Raw genomic sequence first — 25,009 nt, forward strand, 5'->3', positions numbered from 1 at the left:
GGTTGCCCGGCTGTCCCCTTAAAGGAGAGCCTTGCCACTGCACAGTGACCAGCCCTTGTCCCGCTGTCCAGAGACCCAGTTAGCTGTCCAAACTACTGAGTTCAAGTGTTTTTTGGAAGTATCACCCTTCCCCAGTAACCAAAAAGCTGCATCCATTGCTCTGTTACCTTGCATTATGTCCAACCCTATAAAAAAATCCTATAAGTATCCTAGTAACTTCTTAAATTGTCAGAATCCTGTGTGTATACTGTCCTTAGAAGAATCTGTGTTAGTCTCTATGTGTGTAGCACAATTATTTCCAAATAATTTCAGTCCGTTGTATAAGTCCTTAATACTATTTTGAATAAATTAATGAATTTCCCATAGAAATGAACGTGGCATGAATAGGTTGACCTTGCAAATTAACCTCCTTGCATACCATGTCTTTCTTTAAATATCTAGCCACTAAAATATAGTAGTAGTAGAATAAATCATTTTTCTCACAAAACTGAGTTGCCTGGGAAAGTGTTTCCCTTTTAAAATTCGATTTTCCTTCCCTATAAAGAATCCCATACTGTCACCCATCCAGAGTCACCCTTTCACTTTAGTATCATACCTGTTAAGTGCCTGTGTACCTCATCAGTAAAACCGATTTTCGATTTGGTCTGTTTAGCTCATTTCTGAAGTTGTTTGCCTATTTTAAACCTGTGAAAACTAAGAAATTGCAATTTTGCCGCGCGTGATTCTTGCTGCACTGTTTTTCCTTCCCGAAAGTCGATTTTCTAACCTGTATGCATGTTGTTTAGTACCTTGCCTTGTAGCTTGTAAGTTTTCTTGCTTATTTAGTCCAGCCACACAAATTCCTTTCTTATCCATTCAACCGCACATGTAAAATGACTATTTAATAATTCCGAGTGCCATTTTGCTCATTTTTAAAGGGTTCAATCTGATTTTGGCCTCTCATTCAGGGGTGGTAGGTCGGATTTTCAATCCTATTTTTGCCTATTATACCTGACTCCTTGCTACTCCTCTCCACCCACATGAAGCTTGGTTAACAGGGGTTTGCTGGAGTGTTGCAAGGGGAATGCCTAACAGTTGTGCCATTTAAAAGTATTACCTAAAAGTAATCTTGCTTTCATTCATTTGTGCATTGATGTGTCTGATGTTAGAAAGTTAAATTAAGTTTATCCTATCATTTTACTGTGTAATTATCGCCACACTGGTGATTGCTGCCCTTTATTGAATCTGTTTGATTTTCATTTGAATTTTTAAAATAAATAAATATTTCATTATTACACACCGGCTTTGTTCATGGTCCATTGCGACACAGGGTGTACATAAAGTAGGTTGTGAGACGGGTTGGCTGCTTTCTCAAAGCTGAATCTGAAATCAATAAAATTAAAAGTGTATGTATTGTGCGCAACATCCCTGGCCAGTAGAAAGAGTCCTGGTCTGAAGTGTGCCATGTCTTTAAATCTGTGACAGATCCCTGGGTCAGCGCTTAGAAACCTCTGGGTATTAATCACATTAGAAATAACCTATCATATGTTATCATATGATTAGTCATTTATAGTGCGCCTATACACAAGTGTTTCTACCGCACTACAAGTACACTCACACCCCATTTCTAGGAGAGAGCACACAATGCCACTGCCACTGCACTAAAACACTATCACCAGCACTACTCTGCTCATACACAATACTGCAGCAATTAATGCATGCACAAACTAACATCAGCAGCATGCTGTAAATACACACCATCCCAGCACTTCAGACACACACACAACACACACTTACACATGTACACACAAACATACACTGCCCTAAGCTCAACTTTGCACAGACACACACTTTGACCAAGAATTAAGCATTCACTGCCCCAGTACTGTACATAATCTGCTCCTGGCATACTCCTAGGACAGGAAAGAGTACACTTCTTTGTGGTCAATCACTGTTTATGTCCATCTGGTTTATAGTCTCAGGATCTGCTATTACAGATGTATCATCAGTGCCCATGAGTTACAGAGGGCACTAGGATGGGCCAGGTTAATTTTCCTAAAACACCTTGATCAATAGAAGACGTCAGTGGACAATGCACTAGACTTGACAGAATGTGGCTGCAGACTGAGCATAAGGAAGGATGTGAATAGTATTTAGTATTTAGTATTTTATTTATTTCTATAGCGCACCAGGCCCAGGGGCATCCGGGCGCTTAACTTAGTTACAACAAGATGAAAGCATGACAAGGCAATGTGACAGAGTATTACAAGATTATTAAAGGAAGATTTACAAAATTTACAACATATACATTCAAATGAATATCGATAAGGCAGTGATTTACAGGATAGTTAATAAGGGATGCCGAGTAGGTCAAAGTGCAAGTAGGGCAGTAAGCTGATGTTAGCAGTCTTGGGCGGATAGCCATGCTTTGGTAAGGTATTTGAATTTCAGGAAGGAAGGTTCTGCTCTAAGGTCATTGGGGAGTGAGTTCCAAAGTTTGGCTGCCAGGATGGGGAAGCTGGTTCCACCAGATTTTAGGAGATTAAAGCGCGGGATGACAAGGCAGTTGGCTTGGGCCGCTCTGCGAGGTCTGGTGGAATTGTGGAAAGAGAATCTGTTTGCCAGGTAGCGAGGGGCTTGGTTGTGGAGGCATTTGTGTGTGAGAGCCAAGGACTTCAAGGAGATGCGCTGTGGGATAGAGAGCCAGTGCAGGTTGCGCCTGGTGTCAGATATATGCTGGCGCCTAGGAATGTTAAGGGCCGCTCTGATCGCATTGTTTTGGACAATTTGTAGCTTATTTAAGTTGCGGAGATTAGTACCTAGATAGAGGGCATTACAGTAGTCAACCTTGGATAGAACAAGGGTCCTGGCCAAGGTTACGCAGTTGGGAGTGGTTAGGAACGGGCGACAGGCGGTGATGAGCTTGCAAGTAAGCGCTGCTGCAGATGAGACTGCGTTGGATTGTCTAGTCAAGGATAGGGTTGAGTCGATGTAAATCCCAAGGGTTTTCGTGTCCTTAGCAATCGGGATGGTATTCCCATCGATGGTGAAAGACTTGAAGGCAGGGTTAAGTTTAGTGAGTTTTTGTGGTGAACCAAGAATGAGGAGCTTTGTCTTTTCATCATTTAGGCAGAGGCCGTGCTGGGCCATCCACGCTTGGATGACCTGGTAGATGGCGTTGATGGCAAGGGAGTCAGTTGTGTAATCGCCTGTGATGGGGATGAGTATCTGTGTGTCATCAGCGTAATTGGTATACGTGACGCCCAAGTGATCCAAAATATCGAAAAGGGTTTGGTAAACACGTTATATAACGTGGGCGAGATACAAGACCCTTGAGGCACACCACAGGCGACCAGAGCGGGTGGTGCGGCCGCAAGTGGGGAGAATACACGCATAGATCTATTATCCAGGAAGGATCTGATCCAAGTGGCGGCATTTTCTGAGAAGTGTGCGGCTGATTTGAGGTGATGGCAGAGAATTTTGTGATTGACGAGATCAAAAGCAGCAGAGAGGTCCAGGAGAAGTAATAATGCCAGTTTGCCTTTGTCTTTGAGATCTTCGATCTGCGTTTTTAAGTCAATAAGGGCGGTCTCAGTGCCATGGCGAGGCCGGAAGCCTGATTGCCTGAGTCCCAGAAGGTTATTAGATTCAAGGTATTCCTGAATTTGTAGGTAGGCCGCGCGGTCGAGGATTTTTAGTAAAAAAGGTACAGTGGTAATTGGTCTGTAGTTTGTGGGTATACTGGGATCGAGGGTAGGTTTTTTCAGAAGCGGGATGACCCATGCATCCTTAAGATTGTCCGGTACAATCCCAGAGCTAAAGGAGGAGTTGATGAGCGTAGTGATGAAAGGTGCTAGGTCGTGAGCAGCTTCCTTGATAATAGGTGCAGGACAGAGGTCACCCTGACAATTGGACGGTTTAAGGCTAGTGATAATCTTTTCCACTTCGAGAATGGAGAGTGGAGAGAAGCTAAAAGGAGTCAGAGAGTCTGTGATAGAGGGGTTTGTGGTAGGTATAGGGATCTGTAGAGGGTTGGATTGAAGGCTAGATTGTTTGTTGTTAATTTTAATTTGGAGAGTGGCAATCTTACCTAGGAGAGCTTCTTGGATTTTGGAGCACCAGGTGCTATCTTTGGTACATGTGTCAGGTGGGGTAACAGGAGTTTCAAGTTCTTTTAGAATTTTAAACAATTCTTTGGTGTTAGATTTGGCTTGCTCGATGCGTTTGTTATATGTGTCTTTTTTTGCCTGGACCAATCTTCTCTTCTTCTTTCTATATACTTATTACTGACTTGATAAGAGGGCATTAGTAAGGCTTCACCTGCTGGCAAATCGAATCTCTCATAGGAGGGAAGACATGAGGTTTGTATTATCCTCTCATGAGCCCATGGTGGTCTGCTCAGTGCAAAGATTGGTCCTCCTTACTTTGGAGACCTATAGTGGATATGAATAGGTTTCCTGGAAGATCCTATGATAGGTGTTTAACCAATGCATGTACATGTTGGTGGATAGCTATGAGTGTGCCTAATGATGATATAGTTCCCAGTGAGCCTGGGTAGGTTTGTTTTTGAGGAAATGAATTGGCAACTGTTGCACGGTACACATGTAGGATCACAAAGATGGATCAGGAGACAAGAACATTTTATTATTTAGGCTTTATTTTTATTTTTATTATTTGTTTTGTTATTATTGTGTTTCAGTCAATTATCTGACTTTCACAAGTTCATAGGAATTAAAACACATTAAAATAAACAAATACATTTAAGCATTCTGAACAATTAATTCTATTTCCTAAAAGAAAAAAAGAGTGGAGGTACATAGCATAAAGCAAATCAAACAAAATGTTTCTTTTTCAACCTACCAGTTCCCCAGGGTGCAACATCATATAATTCCATGAGTTTGAGTAATCTATATAGTTCAAAAGACAGGAAGGTTTCGTGCCCTGAGGACAATCGATGCCAAAAATCACAAGAGCTTAGCCAGCTAGAGTGGTCCACAAATCGAGATAGAGTTTGAATTCTTAAATCTCTTTTTCCGTCACACTCGATTAGCATATGAAACAGAGATTGGCACACACATAATTTACACAGATGGCAATAATTTCTCATAGGACTTATTGCAATCCTGCTCGCAAGAATCTCTCCCATAGGTAACAAGTTTAGTCGTAATCTTAAAATGGTGTCTTTCCCTTGACCATCTGGGAATTGCACAGTGTAGTGGGGGAGCGAGCCCAGAGAATTATCCAGAATGGAAGGATTACAATGAAGCCTTAGCCTTCTCATAGCATCTGTTGTGATGATCCAGTCCATTTCAAATAGGGCTCGTTTGCATCCCTTCAGGTTTAAATTGAGACCTATGCTGGATTTTTGTAATCGTATTAATATCGAGTCTACCTTCATCTTCAGTTGTTTAATTAATATATTGGAGGCCCTATCTTTTTCTTGGGCGAGATCCATATATAAAGTAACCTCTTTAGGCCATCTAATCATTTTGTTAAGCTGCATTAGTTTCCACTCTAACAAAACCCTCAGGGATTTTAACCCTAGTCCGTAACGCAGGATCACAATAGGCAGGGACTAAGGGAGACTTAAAGCCTTCTTCGATAATCTTCCCACAAAATATTCACACTCTAGATCCCAGGCTTTAGATTTGATATCCATACCAAACAGAATAGCAGGGATAATTTTGCCCTTATAGAATGTTATCAGGAGTTTCATTGAAAATGTACAAAATTCAGTTTCTATGTTTTTTAACTGAACAGCAAACTGGTCCATTCTCTTTCCCAATGTTCTTTTTTATTAAAGTGACATTGGGCTAAGCAGTGTGTCTAAAATCCAGATATGTCATTACCAGTACCGGTTTAATGCATATTGGGCCTCATTCTAAGTATGGCGGCCGGAAATAAGGGTGCTGGTAGCAACGTACCGGCACCCTTTCCAGACCGCCACACTACAAGATTGCCTGTAGGGGTGGACTATTTACCTCCAGCTAATAGCCGAAGGTAAATCTGACCACTACCTGCAAAAAATGGTCTGTATTATCATGTCGGTAATTGCAGCAAAATCCCCCATTCAAGTCCTATGAGGCTCCATGGAATGGTGATTTACAGTGAATACTTTGTCGGTATTACTTTGTGAATGAGGCCCATACTTTTTAGTGCACCAAAACTTCACAAACTAGTGTTCTGCTTGAAGATTGTGCTCATGAGATGTCTGTGTACTATGCACACAACCAAAAAGGTCATATCATAGTCTGAAGTTAACTTTGATGTGGGTATACATCTCGATGCATATAAAATAGCATAGAGTAGTACACAATTCGCAATTGTGGTGAAGGGGGCACAAAGTGGTGAGAGTGGGAAACGTTTGAGAAAGGGCAGAGAAGGACGTTGGTGCGCAGACAAAACAGTCTGGAGAGAGTTCAAAGAGTGAAGCGAGGTGGCGCACCAATGAATATCAACGTGCAAGGGTGCAGGCTGTGTGTTGGTGCTGAAGATGACAGCGAGTGATCACAGATCAACCCCTGATTGAGGACATAAACAAGATAGAACAGAAACAGAGTAGGGTGAAATGGGGTACACATCTGTGGAGATGAACGCCAGTGAAAAAGACGATCCAGACCAAGGCGGGAGTGGAGTGTTCTGAGTGGGAAGAGAGTAGTGAGAGAGGGAGAGAGAGAGAGGGAGAGAGAGAGAGAGAGAGAGAGAGAGAGAGAGAACATACTTGGAATAAAGGTATAGACTGGAAGAGTGGGAAGAAAGTGGTGGCAAACCTCATGGAGAGGAATAAAGAGCACACGGTAAACATGGTTGCATGGTCAAGTGTGAAACGTATGTAAGTTACGTACGTAAGGGTGAAAGGTATGTCTTACACGCTGAACCTCCCAACTCTTGTCCTGCCTCCCTCCAACATGGCCGGTTTCTGGTGAGGTGACAGAGCACCTCCTGTGTCCATTCACCCCCTAGTGATTGTCTGGTCCTGGGTCCCTCCAAACTCTGCTTACTTTCCATTGGCTGATTCTGGGTCTCCCTAGCCCATTCTCCCCAGGGCTGCTTCCGGGTCCACCACACTCCCTATTAACCCAAGGATACTTCTCGGCCTCTTCTTTCCAAGCTGGGGAACAGCTCGGAGCTGAGTACATAGCAATGCCTAAAAAGAAGCATAACAGGGAAAAGAGCAAACATTGGGAAACAGGACACATGCTAGGAGACAACAAAAGAACCAACACACCCTCGGAGAGAGTGCACAAGGTGATGCAAGGGAATACATTGGTAGAATGTGACCATAGAGGTATTGGGGACAAAACTGAAAAGCAGAGACAGAGATTGCTCAGAATGGCGAACGAGAGACCCTGTGTAGAGAAATCGCACATTTGGATACAGCACACATAATGGGGAGAAGGCATAGGCTTGGAGGGAGGGCACACATTGGTGCAAGCAAACACAGACTCGCAGAGAGATCAGACAGTTGCGCACAAGCTGGGATAGAGGGCACAAGATGGAGGAGTGGGCACAGCACATGAGCGGGAGCACACACTTAGGGCAGAGATTAGGAACAGAGGGTAAAAAAAAGAACACAGTGGGATATGAAGTGAACATCATGGGATAAGGGGCACACAGTGAGTGCGATGGTAAGAATATAAAAGGCACATATTGGGACAGAACATGGAGTGGGAGAAACGTCCTAAGGCGGCATAGCCCAGGGCAGGATACAACAATGCAAGAGAGGGCACAGACAGGGTGAGAGGTTTTATAGTGGAAGAAAGGGTACACACTGTAAAGGTTGCTCTAGAAGGGGAGTCTGCATCCTAATAAGAGGTGGAAAAGGAGAGGAGAGTGGTAGAGATAATGCACAGTCTCTCAGGGGGGGCCACACTTGTAGAGCAGAAGCAGACTGCAAGAGGACATTGCTTCCTTCCTTCAGTTAACAGACTAGAATACTGGAACAACTGTGCATTTAACTTGTCCTAGCATCTTTATGTTTGCTTAGAAAACAGGGGTTGACACAATACACTCATTGTAATGAAATTATTAAAAATATTCATTAAAAGGGTGCATTTAAAAATAGGCTTTTCATTTAAAATAAACACTCAAAATATAGCATTGAAATAAATAGCAATAGTTCCAGTGAATAGCATTCAACACCACCACACTGAAACTATTTTCATCAATAGTAGTGACATCCATACATCAATGATAGGCGTCATTAAATATTTGGCTGTAAATTGGCGGTAAATTTAGATTTACCACCAAAACATTTCACCGTTACCACCACTCAGTCCTGTGGCATTACCACGGGGTTATGAGTATGGCAGTGTAAATCCCAATTTTTTTGAATCCATGTTGGTCTGTGGGGTTTTAAGGCAGATTTTACCGCAAGTTATGACTGTGTGGTAAATTCACCAATGTTTGTCCTGGAAGTGGAAAATGCACCTACAGCACTTCAAGATCAAATGCGAAATTCGACAGTGGAGTAGACAGTTATTTCTTTATCCCCCAAAAAGTTGGTAGTAACAGAGTTACCAACATTTTTTGATGCACCGCCAAACTCGTAGTGAGGCCCATTGTGTACCTGAGGGGACGTTCCACCCCAGAACCACAACATGCCTCTGCCGCTGGATGTGTTGTCTTACCTGGCAAAGGCCGCTACATTGTCGCGCAGTGATTGCTGGTCCTCTGCCCCGGAGCGATAATAATCATAGACGGCTTTTGCAAGAGCTTTTTTGGCGCACTCTTCAAAATCATCCACGGAGATCGGCTTTCCGGACATGCTTCGGCAGGGATGCGGTATATTTGATGTTCTGCTTTGCTTTCCTGAAAGTTTACTTCGCCGCCTGTAAATAATTAATGGGAGATTTTACAAAGTTTGCAATTCTGCTGTTTACTTGAAGCGAAACGTGCAGTTTAGTCTGCAACCCATCCCCCGTCCTGTTGGACTTTGCCATCATTCTTCCCTAGATTGTCTGTGTTGAAACGTGAGGTGGATGGCAGGGGGCGCCGGTTTCAGAGCAGGGATCATATTCACCACATGTGAAGTGCCATTTGTGTGCCGCCATCTCTTTCACTAACATACCACAATGGACCTAATTATGAGTTTGCATGTATTAGCACTGCTCATTCTTCCAAACTGAATTAAAATTACCATCAGTGGTAACTGGGGTATTTCCACGTGATTGTGAGGTGTGGATTTTCTCCATTGTGAAGTCCCAATGGTAGTTTATTGGAAAATGGAGGAATTAACTCTTGAGGCATTTCCACTGGAGGCAATTCCGTCTTTTTTTGGAGGCAATACCTCCATACATATTATGGAGGTGTTGCCTCCTGTTTGCAACTCATAATAGGTAGGACTGAAAAAACTGTAGGTAATTCAGTTTCCTCTATTTTTTTCATTTACCTAAACACTCATAATTACATGTTTGGTGGTAAATCGGTGGTACATCTGCCAATTCACTGCCAACATCAATTACTGTCACTACCATTAGTTCCCCTGGACAATGGTAGCAGGGTGGAGCTAGTCCCCATTTCTGGAGTCAATGGAGATTTTTTGGGAATTATTGTAAACTGTAAATCCACCCTGGTAATTTTGACGATTTGTGGCTTTTTGCTGACGTTGCATCCTCCTCTTTACCGCCAAAATGTGTGGTGTGCCAGTGCGGTAATGAGGAAGTAAGGGTCTGTAACGGAATTACTTTCAACTTATCTCCACTTTTTTGCTGCAATGCTGTACTCGTAATGAGGCCTAATGCTGTAATAACTTTTCACAAAACAATGGCAACTTCAAATAATTGCATTAAAAAAGGTACTGCAATACCTGAAGGGGAACACTATACAATAAACTTCTTCATCACAAAGTAACCACCATGCTTTGTTAAAATTATGATTGGTGGTAGTTTGGCAAAATAAACATGTAGGAAAATAGCTTAGCTCTTCTGGAGCACACCAAAATGTAACGTACACAAACAAATTGGTTGGATTTGTGATAATAAATCGCATTGCGAGTGGATTATAGTATTGACTATCCCTCAGCAGCCTTGGTTCCTGAGAACAGAGCCAGACCCACATTCTAGTAAAGCCTAATGCCAGTAAGGTATGGCTGACAAAGTGCTGATGTTGCTCTCAAAATGTGCACTCAGTAGATGCTGATCTTGAGTTAGGCATATGTAGAGTCTCTGATTACTGCACTGCACCTAAAACACCACCACTAGGGTCTGCACTATGGGTCTTGGGAATTTGAGCTCAGAGATTTGCGTGTGAGCGTTTCAGGAGCATTGAAGGAATTGCAGTACAGTGCTCACTCTTTCCTCTCCACATAGGCGGTGTGGTGCCCCCTGCAGAATGTCTGCAATGGTCTATTCATCCAAATCACGAACCCTGCCTGTCTGACTCTATCCCTCACTATTCACATTCTACACTCCCAAGTTCTCCTCAACTTTACTTTTAACATTAACATGGAGGACCTCCTGATGTAACGCAATCACCCTCCTCAATCCACATCGCTGAATTTCCCTACCATCAGAAGTAAAAGACTTTAGGGCGTGGCTTAGCACCGAGCTGAGATGGCGGCATAGTTTTGTTGCTCTGCTCTATGAGGAGATATATGGGGCTGTATATGTTATCCTGAACATTCATTTCCTAAAACTTTGGGTCAGCAAACAAGTTTTAATAGTATAGTAGTTGTCTGGTACCTGTCTGAGAAGGGTTGCAGCAGCGGGTGGTTGGCTGCATTTCCCACAGAAGACTGCAGCGGTGATCCATAAAGTCCGGAGCTGCCTTCTCCTCAGGGGATGAGTGCGCTTGTTAAGGGGAGCATACCAACATACGTCGGACAACAAATGGATGATAACATTTTGTTCCTTCCTGTCAAGAGGTGATTTATTTTAGTAAACATACCAGGCTTAAACTTATAAATTGCCCTCAAGTGGCATTTTTGGGGTACTGTGTGTAAAATACCCATACAACAGGAATGTTCTTCTCTTAATAGATACAGCTTTTGCATACCTATCTCTTATGACTATTCCACAATTAACTCATATTCATTGATAATATTCAAATTTTGAACCTGTCCTATATCTTTGAGGATATACATTAAGATTATGGTGTCTAAAAAAAAATCAAAATAAAGAGGCCACTCCTGCAACATCTAATACATTCAAGTGCCCCAAAAGTGACTCTCCTCCACCCAAAAAAGAGCTCTCAGAACCATCCATGCAAACTATATTAATGGGGATTAGGGCATTGAAACCCATCAATGGAAGCCACAAATACTAAACTGCAAAAATTGGATGATAAAGGGTCCCTATTTGAAAGCAGAATGGTGAAAGCTGAACAAAGACTCGATGATGCAGAGGATGTCACCAATAGAGTACAAGTATTGGAGACATCAGTTAAGTCCTTGTAGAAGCCGTCTGAAAACCTTGAAAACAGAAATAAAAGGAACAATCTTTGTATTGTAGGATTGCCTGAAGGTGTGATAAAATATAATCCTATTTTGTTCCCGAGTACCATGTTTCATAAAATGCTAGACATCCCAATGTCTCTGCATCTCAACATCCAAAGGGCACATTGTGTGGGCCATGTTAACTCATGCTGGCAGATCCTCCAGGAGCTTAATTTCCACCTTGTTGGATTATACTCACATTCTTGCCATTCTAAATAAAGTCAAACAAGCTAAACAACTAATTTGGGAGGGCCGAAAAATATACATCTCCCAAGATGTTTCTAATGCTACTACAACAATAAGAGAAGAGCTTCTTTCATTTAGACCTGCTCTAGCAATTGAACACCTGATATCATCATATCATATCATATCATATCATATCATATCATTGGCATTATCCGTGCAGAAATTACGAAAGTTAACCATAAAGGTCATACTTCTAAGTTTGAAAATGCAAGAGTCCTAATACATTTCATCCATACTCATACTCATAAAATGGAAGATATGGACACTTCTCTTTCTTTACAACCACATAAGAGTCTTGGTGATACTATCTTGACATGACCACATTGTTTCTGTGATTTAAGGTTTATGGGAATGTGGCAGAGATTGGCCTCCTCTCCCCTGGCTCTCCACCTCCGCAGTCTCTACTAGTTAACATGAATTGGTGTGGCTGTTTTGGGTTAAAACAAAAAGTGTCTAAACTTAAAGACACTCCCGTCCCCTGCACACCTTACAAGCTGAAATAAATCCGTCAAATTTCATAACATTTGCACTTTTATATATAGAAAGAATTGTCAATTTAGAACATAGGTAACAAAATATCTTCATAAAAGTACAGAAAAAAGGTATCAACTGACTTCCAATATGGCCAGCATGAAAAACAAATCAAACCAGACAAAAAAATAAGCTCCCAATTTTGAACTGCAGCTTCAAGCTCTACGCGTTTCGGGGACTATCCCCTTCTTCAGGAGCAAAAATATCTGCAAGTATAGATATATATACAATTAGAGGACATCTCACATAACATTAAAAGTTTGGACAAACTAAACACATTAAATAAAGAGAATACATTAAATAATTATGTACACATAAATCCAACCACAATTCTACATAACATACACAAGTGGTTGTATATTCACAGTGGTACAACTGGTATGGCTCCAAATGTAAATCTCAAAATGCATTAAAACCTAAAACACTTATACATATGTACCTCACAGTGGGAATGTTGTCAAAGAAAATAGAGTCTCTGTCTGTGCATCTGTCTGTGCACGACGTACACAGAACCAGGATCCCTGCGAATACTCCTGCCGTCCTCAACAAGTGAAATGTGATTGCCGAACTCTGGAATACCAAAGCATATCTATCAGCTCCAATTACACGTAGTTAAATCACCAAACCTTAATGACTAAACAACTAGTTCAAAAAACACCTATTACTCATTGGCAACTAATCTGTGCAGCTCAACGATCACCAAAATCCACAACCTTGTGCCACCACCTCATCTTTGTGCCAACACATCAACTTAACACAGAAAGTTAAAAAGCCCAAATCCTCAGAGAAAACCCAAAATTTAAATTGTGCAACTCTTCCAACATATATTATTTACCTAAGGCAAATCAATAGCCAATCCAATCCAAATTCAGGACTTCCAGTACCCCGCATCCAATGTAAAGCATCCTGCTGATTATAGAAATGTATAATGCAACTAAAAAACAAACACAAAATATACCATTTACAAACTAACACCACCTTTCCAATACAAACATAAATAAATATAAACACATCCACACAGCTTAAACTTACTTCCAGAAGCGCACCTCTCCACCTCAGATTCAACGGCTCCTCTCCAATTCACACGTAACAGATCCCAACCCACAACACACTTACTGGCTCATTTTATACTGTTTCCTGGTAGTCACATGATAAAGTCACGTGACCCGCCGGCACTGAATACTAAAAGAATGCACAAAGCTCCCTGCAACCTGCCAAATACACAGGTAATGCTAACTAAGCACACAGGTACTGAGTGAGTAAATCAAACAAAATAAAAAAGACACCAAAGATGAATGTGTGTGTATTTAAAAAGGAGATAGACATAGAAGAAAGACTGCATTTTTGAAAAAATTAAAAAAATAATAAATAAGTGCCTTAAAACTATTGCTGTCCATCAACCATACTTAACTACGCGGCAAATTCAGAAATAACCAAGTAAACTAGTTATGTACTAAAGATAAATGTGTGTGTATTTAAAAAGAAGATAGACATAGAAGCAAGACTACATTTTTGAAAAAATTGAAAAAATAATGAATAAGTGCCTTAAAATAATTGCTGTCCATCAACCATACCTAACTACGCGGCAAATTCAGAAATAACCAAGTAAACTAGTTATGTACTAATTACCCAAACCCAATAACTACTATTCCATACACCTCTACTGGAACAACCAGTATGTAACCCCCGGAAAACACAAATCCCTCCATGTGACCTCAAACTCATATCAATTTATGCATTATGAACTACGCGGCAAATTCAAAAATAACCAAGTAAACTAGTTATGTACTCATTACACAAACCCAATAACTACTCTTCCATACACCTCTAATGGAACAACCAGTATGTAATGCCCGGAAAACACAAATCACTCCATGTGACCTCAAACACATATAAATTTATGCATTATGAACGACTTAAACCATTCACCAACCATACCTCGACACCTACACAAAACAATTTAAAGAGAACTCTTCATTGAGCCCTCTTGGAGATAAAGTCCCCAAGAGGTCAATCCAAAACATCTCTCTCTGGGCTAATATTCTCAAAAAGTCACCTCCTCTGGGTGGTTTCTTCACCACTTCCAAAACATTAAACCTCAATTGTGCAATAGTATGTCTAGACATATTAAAATGCCTAGCAACTGAAGATTTCTCATTTTTACACCGTATTTGAGATTTATGGTCAGTCCATCTTTCACGTGCGGATCTGGCTGTCTGTCCAATATACATTAATCCACACGGGCACTTAATGCTGTAAATCACCCCTGTGGATCTGCATGTGGCAAAATCTCTAAGAGTGATTTTTTTGCCCGTCTGCGGGTGAAGAATGTATTCTCTTTTAGCCACATTGTTACAATGACTACACGACAGACAAGGAAATGTTCCCTTTTTTTTAGTGACCAATGTCATCTGAATTTCCTTCGGGCCTCTTTCGGCTCTCACAACCCTATCTCTCAGGTTCCTACCTCTTCTATACACCATCATTGGTGGAGATGGAAACAATCCCAGAAGTGTAGGATCATGATGGAGAATCGACCAGTGTTTATGTATGATTCTTTTAACATGCCAACTTTGTCGAGAGAATTTGGAAATATGCAAAATTGCATCAGACTCCTTCTTCACCTTAGGTGTAAGCAATTGCTCCCTTGTAATCGGGAGCGCTCTGTTCTGGGCCTCATTCAAAAGTTGTACTGGATACCCTCTTTCAGAGAATTTTTTAGAGAGCGACTCACATTCAACTTTAAATTCATCAGTATCCACAACAATTCTCTTAATTCGTAATATCTGACTATATGGCAGACTAGCCATCATTGGCTTTGGATGAAAACTCGCAAAATGCAATAAATTATTAACATCAGTTGGTTTATGAAAAAGTGATGTTTTGACCTGATTATTAACAATTTCTAACTGAACGTCCAAAAAGTGTAACTTGGGGTCACCAATTTCCAAAGTAAATTTTATCCGTGAATGAACAGTATTTAAATACTCAAAAAACACTTTGAGTTCACCTTTGGAGCCACACCACACACCAAAAATGTCGTCGATGTACCTTTTCCAGACAATTATCTTACTGGACCATTCAACATTGTCTAGTACAAATTGTTTTTCAAACCAGTACATGTAGATATTAGCATATGCAGGGGCCATCGCTGACCCCATTGATGTTCCAGAAATTTGTGCAAAATATGAGTCTTGGTACCTTAAGTAACTGTTGTGTAAAATAATCGTAATCAACTCAATCACCAACTGTGGATCACATTCTACATTCACAGACTGTAGTAGTAACCACTCTACTGCCTCAATTCCCTCCTGGTGGGGAATCGAGGTGTACAGGCTACATACATCCATAGAAAACAAAATACATTCTGAGGATAGACAAACAATTTCATTTATGTTCAATAAAAAATCAGTTGTATCCCTTAAGTAGGTAGGTATCAACTTCACCAGGGGTTGTAAGATCTTATCAACATATTTAGACAGTGGATCTAAAATACTGTCTGTTCCTGCTACTATGGGTCTCAAGGGAGGATGCGTTGTGTTTTTGTGTATCTTTGGAAGACCATATAGTACTGGTATGATTGGATGTTTATTGAGGAGAAAAGACCTTGTTTTAATCGAGATCCACTCATTATCCAAAGCTCTGTTCACACAGGCTTCAATCACTGATTTAATCTGTATAGTAGGATCACGATCCAATCGCAGATACGTGGAATTCGTGGAATTGTTGAAGACTGAACAAGACCTTAAGTGCATTTTGGAGGATATCAATCTGAAGCTCGCTTCATACTAACAAGATATTGAACAGCGTAAATTGCGTAAATTTAGGAGAGACACTTTTGACTATTACAACGATATTGTATACTCGTGGCAGGAATTTTATGCTCAAAGAAATAGGAGTAGGTTTCCTAAACCACCATCTAAATCATCAGGCTCGGATAACACTAGTGAGGGGAGTATTGGTCTGCGGGTGAAGAATGTATTCTCTTTTAGCCACACTTCTGGGATTGTTTCCATCTCCACCAATGATGGTGTATAGAAGAGGTAGGAACCTGAGAGATAGGGTTGTGAGAGCCGAAAGAGGCCCGAAGGAAATTCAGATGACATTGGTGACTAAAAAAAAGGGAACATTTCCTTGTCTGTTGTGTAGTCATTGTAACAATGTGGCTAAAGGAGAATACATTCTTCACCCGCAGACGGGCAAAAAAATCACTCTTAGAGATTTTGCCACATGCAGATCCACAGGGGTGATTTACAGCATTAAGTGCCCGTGTGGATTAATGTATATGGGACAGACAGCCAGATCCGCACGTGAAAGATGGACTGAACATAAATCTCAAATACGGTGTAAAAATGAGAAACCTTCAGTTGCTAGGCATTTTAATATGTCTAGACATACTATTGCACAATTGAGGTTAATGTTTTGGAAGTGGTGAAGAAACCACCCAGAGGAGGTGACTTTTTGAGAATATTAGCCCAGAGAGAAATGTTTTGGATTGACCTCTTGGGGACTTTATCTCCAAGAGGGCTCAATGAAGAGTTCTCTTTGAATTGTTTTGTGTAGGTGTCGAGGTATGGTTGGTGAATGGTTTAAGTCGTTCATAATGCATAAATTTATATGTGTTTGAGGTCACATGGAGTGATTTGTGTTTTCCGGGCGTTACATACTGGTTGTTCCATTAGAGGTGTATGGAAGAGTAGTTATTGGGTTTGTGTAATGAGTACATAACTAGTTTACTTGGTTATTTTTGAATTTGCCGCGTAGTTCATAATGCATAAATTGATATGAGTTTGAGGTCACATGGAGGGATTTGTGTTTTCCGGGGGTTACATACTGGTTGTTCCAGTAGAGGTGTATGGAATAGTAGTTATTGGGTTTGGGTAATTAGTACATAACTAGTTTACTTGGTTATTTCTGAATTTGCCGCGTAGTTAGGTATGGTTGATGGACAGCAATTGTTTTAAGGCACTTATTCATTATTTTTTCAAAAATGTAGTCTTTCTTCTATGTCTATCTTCTTTTTAAATACACACACATTTATCTTTAGTACATAACTAGTTTACTTGGTTATTTCTGAATTTGCCGCGTAGTTAAGTATGGTTGATGGACAGCAATAGTTTTAAGGCACTTATTTATTATTTTTTTAATTTTTTCAAAAATGCAGTCTTTCTTCTATGTCTATCTCCTTTTTAAATACACACACATTCATCTTTGGTGTCTTTTTTATTTTGTTTGATTTACTCACTCAGTACCTGTGTGCTTAGTTAGCATTACCTGTGTATTTGGCAGGTTGCAGGGAGCTTTGTGCATTCTTTTAGTATTCAGTGCTGGCGGGTCACGTGACTTTCACATGTGACTACCAGGAAACAGTATAAAATGAGCCAGGAAGTGTGTTGTGGGTTGGGATCTGTTACGTGTGAATTGGAGAGGAGCCGTTGAATCTGAGGTGAAGAGGTGCGCTTCTGGAAGTAAGTTTAAGCTGTCTGGATGTGTTTATATTTATTTATGTTTGTATTGGAAAGGTGGTGTTAGTTTGTAAATGGTATATTTTGTGTTTGTTTTTTAGTTGCATTATACATTTCTATAATCAGCAGGATGCTTTACATTGGATGCGGGGTACTGGAAGTCCTGAATTTGGATTGGATTGGCTATTGATTTGCCTTAGGTAAATAATATATGTTGGAAGAGTTGCACAATTTAAATTTTGGGTTTTCTCTGAGGATTTGGGCTTTTTAACTTTCTGTGTTAAGTTGATGTGTTGGCACAAAGATGAGGTGGTGGCACAAGGTTGTGGATTTTGGTGATCGTTGAGCTGCACAGATTAGTTGCCAATGAGTAATAGGTGTTTTTTGAACTAGTTGTTTAGTCATTAAGGTTTGGTGATTTAACTACGTGTAATTGGAGCTGATAGATATGCTTTGGTATTCCAGAGTTCGGCAATCACATTTCACTTGTTGAGGACGGCAGGAGTATTCGCAGGGATCCTGGTTCTGTGTACGTCGTGCACAGACAGATGCACAGACAGAGACTCTATTTTCTTTGACAACATTCCCACTGTGAGGTACATATGTATAAGTGTTTTAGGTTTTAATGCATTTTGAGATTTACATTTGGAGCCATACCAGTTGTACCACTGTGAATATACAACCACTTGTGTATGTTATGTAGAATTGTGGTTGGATTTATGTGTACATAATTATTTAATGTATTCTCTTTATTTAATGTGTTTAGTTTGTCCAAACGTTTAATGTTATGTGAGATGTCCTCTAATTGTATATATATCTATACTTGCAGATATTTTTGCTCCTGAAGAAGGGGATAGTCCCCGAAACGCGTAGAGCTTGAAGCTGCAGTTCAAAATTGGGAGCTTATTTTTTTGTCTGGTTTGATTTGTTTTTCATGCTGGCCATATTGGAAGTCAGTTGATACCTTTTTTCTGTACTTTTATGAAGATATTTTGTTACCTATGTTCTAAATTGACAATTCTTTCTATATATAAAAGTGCAAATGGTATGAAATTTGACTGATTTATTTCAGCTTGTAAGGTGTGCAGGGGACGGGAGTGTCTTTAAGTTTAGACACTTTTTGTTTTATGTTTAACACATGCTCCAGTGTCAGGGCGTGTATTCCTCCCCAGCACCCAAAATTGTAATAACATTTCTCTAAATAGTTATTTAGTTTTTGAGTAATTAGGTGTGCTCTGATAGATACTTCTTTTTGTAATTTGGCTGTTTTGGGTTAGCCACATTGGTGCACTTAGTGGAAAGTTTCTATTTCCTATTGCTTAATTTTGTGTTGACTTTGTCTCCCATTATCCCTTATGTCTCCTTTCTCATTGCATGTTCTTCCTTCAGGATAATCTAATAGTGCATCAGAAACGGAGTCCACTGCTACGTGACCCCAGGTTTTAGAGTTACTCCTTGAATGCTTCCCTTTTCTCTAATTACTACTCATTGTGCCTCATTATAAATTTGTAAGGGTCGCATTAACTTTAGTTTGTCTTTTCAAATTTAGTTCTATCCCAGCGCCTCACCACACCGGCACACCTCAATTTTGTTTTTCTCATTATAAGTTTGCCGGTCTGGAAACAAGGGTGCCAGTAAGCTCACCGGCACCCTTGTTTCGGGACCAGCAAACTCAGTGTTTGCCTGCCATGGCCGCAGCGGCCATGGTAGGCAAACACTTCACAGAAGCGCTGGCACCATTAGCAACCGGTGCCGGTGCTTCGGTGTCCCCACTCCCATAGAGTCTATAGGACTCTATGGGAATGGGGACTTACATTTTGCCGACACCTGACATCCCGGGCCGTCGCAGTTGTAATCTCCCAGTGGCAGCGGGAAGTCAGGCTCCAGTAATTCTTTATGGGTCCGTGGCAACCTGCCGGTAGCACTGGCAGGGTTACCGCCGGACCCGTAAAGAGGTCCATTATGTTTTTTATCTCTACTGTGTTTTACTCCTATGCCACTAAATATAACTTCCTGGAATGTTAAAGGCTTACATAATCCTATGAAGAGACAGAAAGTGCTCTCCTATTTGAATAGAACAAAACCATCTATTGCTTGTATTCAGGAGACTCACCTATCAGAAGTGAACCTGCTAAACATAAAAGGTGCTTATACATCAAGTAAATTGTGTTTCAAAGCGCCCACAGGGCAACAGGGAGGGAACATGGAAATGAAAGGCAAATATAACAATGAAAGAGAGAGGCAGTCCTACAAGGCCTTTTGACCATTCAGAACATGCAAGTGCAGAGAGAAAAGAGATGAGGGAGGGGGTGTAAGTGCTAGGAGTACCATGTAGGGAAGTGCTAAGGAGTAAGTTGCAAGCAGCTGTTAAGTGAATGGCAGAGATCACTTGGTAAGAGTGGTCAACTGCCAATAAATAAGTGCAGGCCTGTAATAGCACAGGCCAGTGGGTGCCAAGGCAAGTAATGGGAGAGGCTGAAGGCAATTGGTGTTGGGAGGCCAGAACCCAGGTGGACTGTAAGAGGATTCGATCCAGCACTACAGCTAAGTCAATGCCTAGTCTAGGATACTGAATGGAAACCCTTATTGATATATCTTTATGTCCAGTTCATGAGTTCTGGATGACTACCCCTATATAACATCCCTCTCTTGGAACCCCCCTGACCCCACTGAGCCAAGAAGTAGTTCTGTTTTGCAAGTTTAAACGGTTTATTTGAGAATGTAAACAATATATATATATATCACACTTTATAATAAATTAATAATTAATATCACACTTCAGAACATGAGCAGTTAACAACAATGGGTAATGTTCTATTAATAAACTGATTTCATTACCCAGGAGTAGTATAAAAGATGAGGTAGCACGCTTGGGAATAGGAACAGAAGAATAAGGTGGTAGAGAATGCTTTATCTAGTTTCAGAAGGATGCAATGTTGAATGAAAATGCAATACAGAAAATACTCAATATGATTTCAACAAAACAATCTAATCACTTTTCTCTGGCAATCCACTCCCCCCCTTACACAATGTAAGGAAATGAATAGGGGAGCACACAGTTCTTAGAAATGCAATCAAATGTAATTCTGTTCACCCCAGCAAGCTTAGACTACAGAAGTTTGAAACACAGGCAAAAGGCTTTGAATATGATGACAATGCAGTGAGAAATATGCTGAAAATGCTTTTAATTCCCTTCAGGAGGTTCAGGGTGAGTGGTATCCAGTTAATATGAGTTCAGGCTCACTCTAGCAATGATTCAGGGAAGGTTCTTAAGAGGCAAACGAAATTTAGCAGTTCAGGCAAAAGCAGCTATCTTTTTACAAGTAAAGAAATTGGGCCAAATCGCAAATTGCGGCAAAATTCGCGAGTGTGAGAATCGTGATTACGGCAAAAGTATAAGGAGTAGCAAGTCGGTTCTAAGCTTGTTGTAAGGCTGGGATTCTAAGCTTTCAGAGGAAAGTTAAACCAAGTTCCTAGCAAAAATGGATCCAGAGATACGGACGATTAAATAAAGGTAGTTTTTCGGATTTTAAATTTTAAAAGTTCAAAGCGACAGGTTACAGCTTGCAGCTAGAAAATGACAGGTGGCAGCTTTGCAAATGACAGGTGATAGTTAGGAGGCAGTTCTTTTTAGATTAAAATAGTTTGGATTAGATTATTTTAACTAAGAGATTGGTTCTGCACAGTTCTGCTAGGTACTCACAATATATTTTTGAATTAGGCCTCGCCACGGATCTGGTCAGGTTTTGGACTGGACTCCGGTTCTGGTCTCGGCACTTCACAGTGATCTGGATCAGCTCTCTGGTTCTGCTAGCAGCGGTCTGGGCCACTCTGGATCTCTGGCCTCTGGTTCTGGAATACTGCTCTGCTTTCTCTGGGTACAGCACTGCTTCTGGATCTTTCTGCACAGCTTTCTCTGGACCCAGCGCTGATCTGCACGGCTCCTGGATGCTGCTACCGCTGTTAGGTTTGCTGGATGCTGAGGCCTACTGAGAAGAGTTCTCAGTTTGTGGGTTTAGGCCCTTGCTTTGAGTTCTGAATCAAGTTCTTTGGAGTTTTAAAGTCTAAGTGTTGAATCTGGATGTGAAGTCGTCAGTCAGCATGCTCCGCAGCAAATGGAATTGAATGTCTCTACCTGTCCCAGCAGTCTCTTTTTATGTGTTTTGAAAGTGGGTGTGTGCCTGGGCCTAGCTAAGCCTGCCCCTTTCTACTTGTCATTGGCCCAATTCTCCCCTCTCCCATGATTGGGGAAGGAACTGTGAGTCAGAGTGATGCTGTAGGTTTTATGGGTCAGAGGATCGTCTCCTGGTCAGTTTGCCCACAAATCTATATTTGACCTAAAGACATATTTCATAGATACACAGTGGTTTGAAATTACATGCACCCATCACGTATCACATGAGGTATACTCTGTTCAAACTCTGATGTTTCTAAGAGCTTGCATTCAGAAACGGCAACATTTTGCATTTTTTAACTGGTTTTGCAATATTGGTTTTTCATTAAAAATTATACACATATACACGGCCTGTCCCTACATACTCCAGTAAATTCCCATGTCTCTAGCTTAAACACAGAGTCTGTAGTATACATAAATAGCAGGGTTTTGCCCCAGAACATCACACAAATTGGAGTTTGGGCTTGAATTGAAGGTACATTTTTTAAATGAAGGCTCTCAAAGTTATACATTCCTGTCATTTGATTACAAAGAGTTATCAGTGTTTCTGTAAAATATATATTTTGCTTTCAATTCAGTTCTCAGAGTGTTGGAGTCCGCCTCCAAGACTTGGGTGGGTCAGTGATCACATGTGTCTTCTGGCAGGCAGGCCTTTGTTGACAGGAAACAGTCCAAATCAACATATTCTATTCAAGTGCAAGAGCCTATTGTGTGGTCTCCAGGAGGCTCCCAGCCAGTCTGCCTTCTATCAATCAAGAGGTCATGTGAGATTCTAACTCCTGGTGTGAATCTCTGGAGGTGAGAGGTTTCCCAGCCTTTGGCCTGTTAATTAAATCAGATTGTCTTCTGGGAACAGCATGTGGTTAAGATTTTAATTAACTCCCAGCCTTTGATGTAAAGGCCTCTCCTGCAACTCCTGACATGCAGTTTCCCTGTCAGAGTTTAGACCGCTAGCGCCGCCCTCAGTCAAAAGCGGGTACTGCATGCAATTTTTTTGGATCAGTCTTGAATTCAAGCATTTCAAACAAGAGATATTACATGGAAGTATATTGTCCAGGTTCAACAAATGGCATTGGTGTAGTTCTGCAGTAAAATAATTTTGTGCCCATAAATTAGCCATGTTTGACCTGAAGAAAACGAATTCCCACCAGTTATGGGTTGCTTTTGGCAATCAGCATTGCCCCTTTTACAATGGTTTTAGGCTCTGTGCCCTTCTGTGCTCACAACATAGGCAAAAATGGGTGGCAGCCTATTCTTTATGCATTTCCCTGTGCATTTTCTGGGAAGTTCTGGCCATCATGATGTTTTCCATGCCAGTACTGCACAGTTTTTGTGGTAGGGCTCGGATGCATGGGTAAAAACATCCCACAGGACACATAAGGGCCCTGGTCACCAATCTCAGCAAGTGTGGAGTTTAGCAAAGGCGGGAGGGAGGAGGTGAAAAGGAAAGTCTTGAGGAGCTTCCGGAATTTGAGGAGATCCGGGTAAAGATGAAGACGAAGTGGGAGGCTGTTGCATAGGAGGGAGCCAACCGAGGAAAGAGATTGGCCACCAGCTTGCTATTTAGCAAAGCGCTTGACACACATAGGGGGTCATTCCGAGGTTGGAGGTAAGGGAAAAACAATGTCAGTAAAGGATTACCGGCATCGCTTACCGCTCCAAGCTATTCCGACCTGACACCCTGCTATTAGCAGCACTGTTAATAATGGTGCCTCTAACAGCGGCATGGGCGCGCACGCGGGCCATCATACCGCAATACCAGCATGCCGCTAATGGGAAGAAATCACAAGTCAGGCGGACAAGCAAATCCCGGCATCATGAAGGTGCTAATAGAGCATACCGGCATGCCAGAAATACCGGCATCTCGAACCAACCGTAAAATGCTATGTGCAGTGTTCCCAACTGCCACAGATGCACACAATCAGCACAGGTGGAGGCAATGGAGTCTGGGCCAGTACAAAATGAGCACACCCACATACCACACCCCTTCCCACACCAAGATGATTCCAATAGTAGTAGCAATACTGGAGCTGGAGGACATGCTTGCATTGCAACACCAGCAACAATAACAACAGCAACAGCAGGCACCATAGAGGAGACGCAGGAGGAGAATGAGGGTGAGACAGGCCCAGCATCCCTCGCATCAGAGCCAGTCCTTTCAACCTAACCCCGGAGCAGATCCACACCCTGTACCGTCTCGACCGGGACACCATCACCACCATCGTGGACATGATACATGACGACATTGTCAGCCCCCTTGAAATACGCACCGCCATCCCCCCTCTACTGTAGGTGGTGTCTGTTTCCACTTCCCTGCCACAGGCACCTAACAGCACACAGTGTGGCACATGCATGGCATATCACAGCCCTTATTGTCTCGCATTCTGAACCAAGTGCTGGATGCCCTCCTCAAGCACACAAGGGACTACATATCCCTAGCATGGACTCCCTAGGAGATTCTTGAAACCAAAGTTGGCTTCCATGCACTGGCAGGCATGCCCAATTGTATAGGGGCCCTCGACTGCACCCATGTGGAGTTGTTGGTCCTGCATGCCATGGAGGTGGTGTACTGCAACCGCAAGCAATACCACTCCATTAATGTGCAGATGGTATGTGACGCCAGCAAGATCATAACACATAGTTGTGCCCGATATACAGGATAAAATCATAACTCTATGGTCCTGCGAAACTGCACGCTACCACGCTACATGGAGCAACATGCTGGACGACGTGCCTGGCTGCTTGGTAAGTTGAATGACAGGCATATGGCACTGATTCGGGGTGAGAGATGCAAACACCACCATGGTGTCAACGTTGATGTCCTAGCATGATGTGCACATCACTAAACACTGCGCCCCAAAACATCCCAAACAGAACATGACATCCAAATCCCATAGGACAGAAGTAAGGTTGACACCTATCACAACAGGACAAACAGTAAACCCCCCCCCACATCCCACTAAACGTGCACCACCCATCAGCGGACCTCACCTTATGTAACACCATCCAGCAACATGCAGTGAACATGCACTATGTTGCTGTCTCCAGAAAATCACCACACAGGACAAGCATCCATGGGAGTGCATTGAACCAAACCACCAAGGGAATCCACTGTCTGTCAAAGGGCCGCCACAAACACAGGAATCCAGCATGTCACCATGGCAAAAATCAGCACTGAAT

At 41.7% G+C, this 25,009-nt stretch overlaps 1 protein-coding gene across 2 annotated transcripts in view; it reads right to left on the reverse strand.

The window, feature by feature from the left end:
• Positions 1 to 8,768, reverse strand: part of HAO1 (hydroxyacid oxidase 1) — a 411,308-nt gene extending 402,540 nt beyond the window's left edge. The window contains exon 1 of one of the 2 annotated variants that reach the window (XM_069608280.1): positions 8,610 to 8,768. In XM_069608280.1, coding sequence (XP_069464381.1) covers positions 8,610 to 8,746 — 137 coding nt within the window. In that variant the 5' untranslated portion in view covers positions 8,747 to 8,768. The remainder of the gene's footprint in view (positions 1 to 8,609) is intronic. The other variant, XM_069608281.1, reaches the window with a different exon arrangement.
• Between the last annotated feature and the right edge of the window lie 16,241 nt (positions 8,769 to 25,009).

Source organism: Ambystoma mexicanum, chromosome 4q (genome assembly GCF_040938575.1).
Source record: "Ambystoma mexicanum isolate Mex_15411 chromosome 4q, UKY_AmexF1_1, whole genome shotgun sequence".
NCBI classification, from domain to species: Eukaryota; Metazoa; Chordata; class Amphibia; order Caudata; family Ambystomatidae; genus Ambystoma; species Ambystoma mexicanum.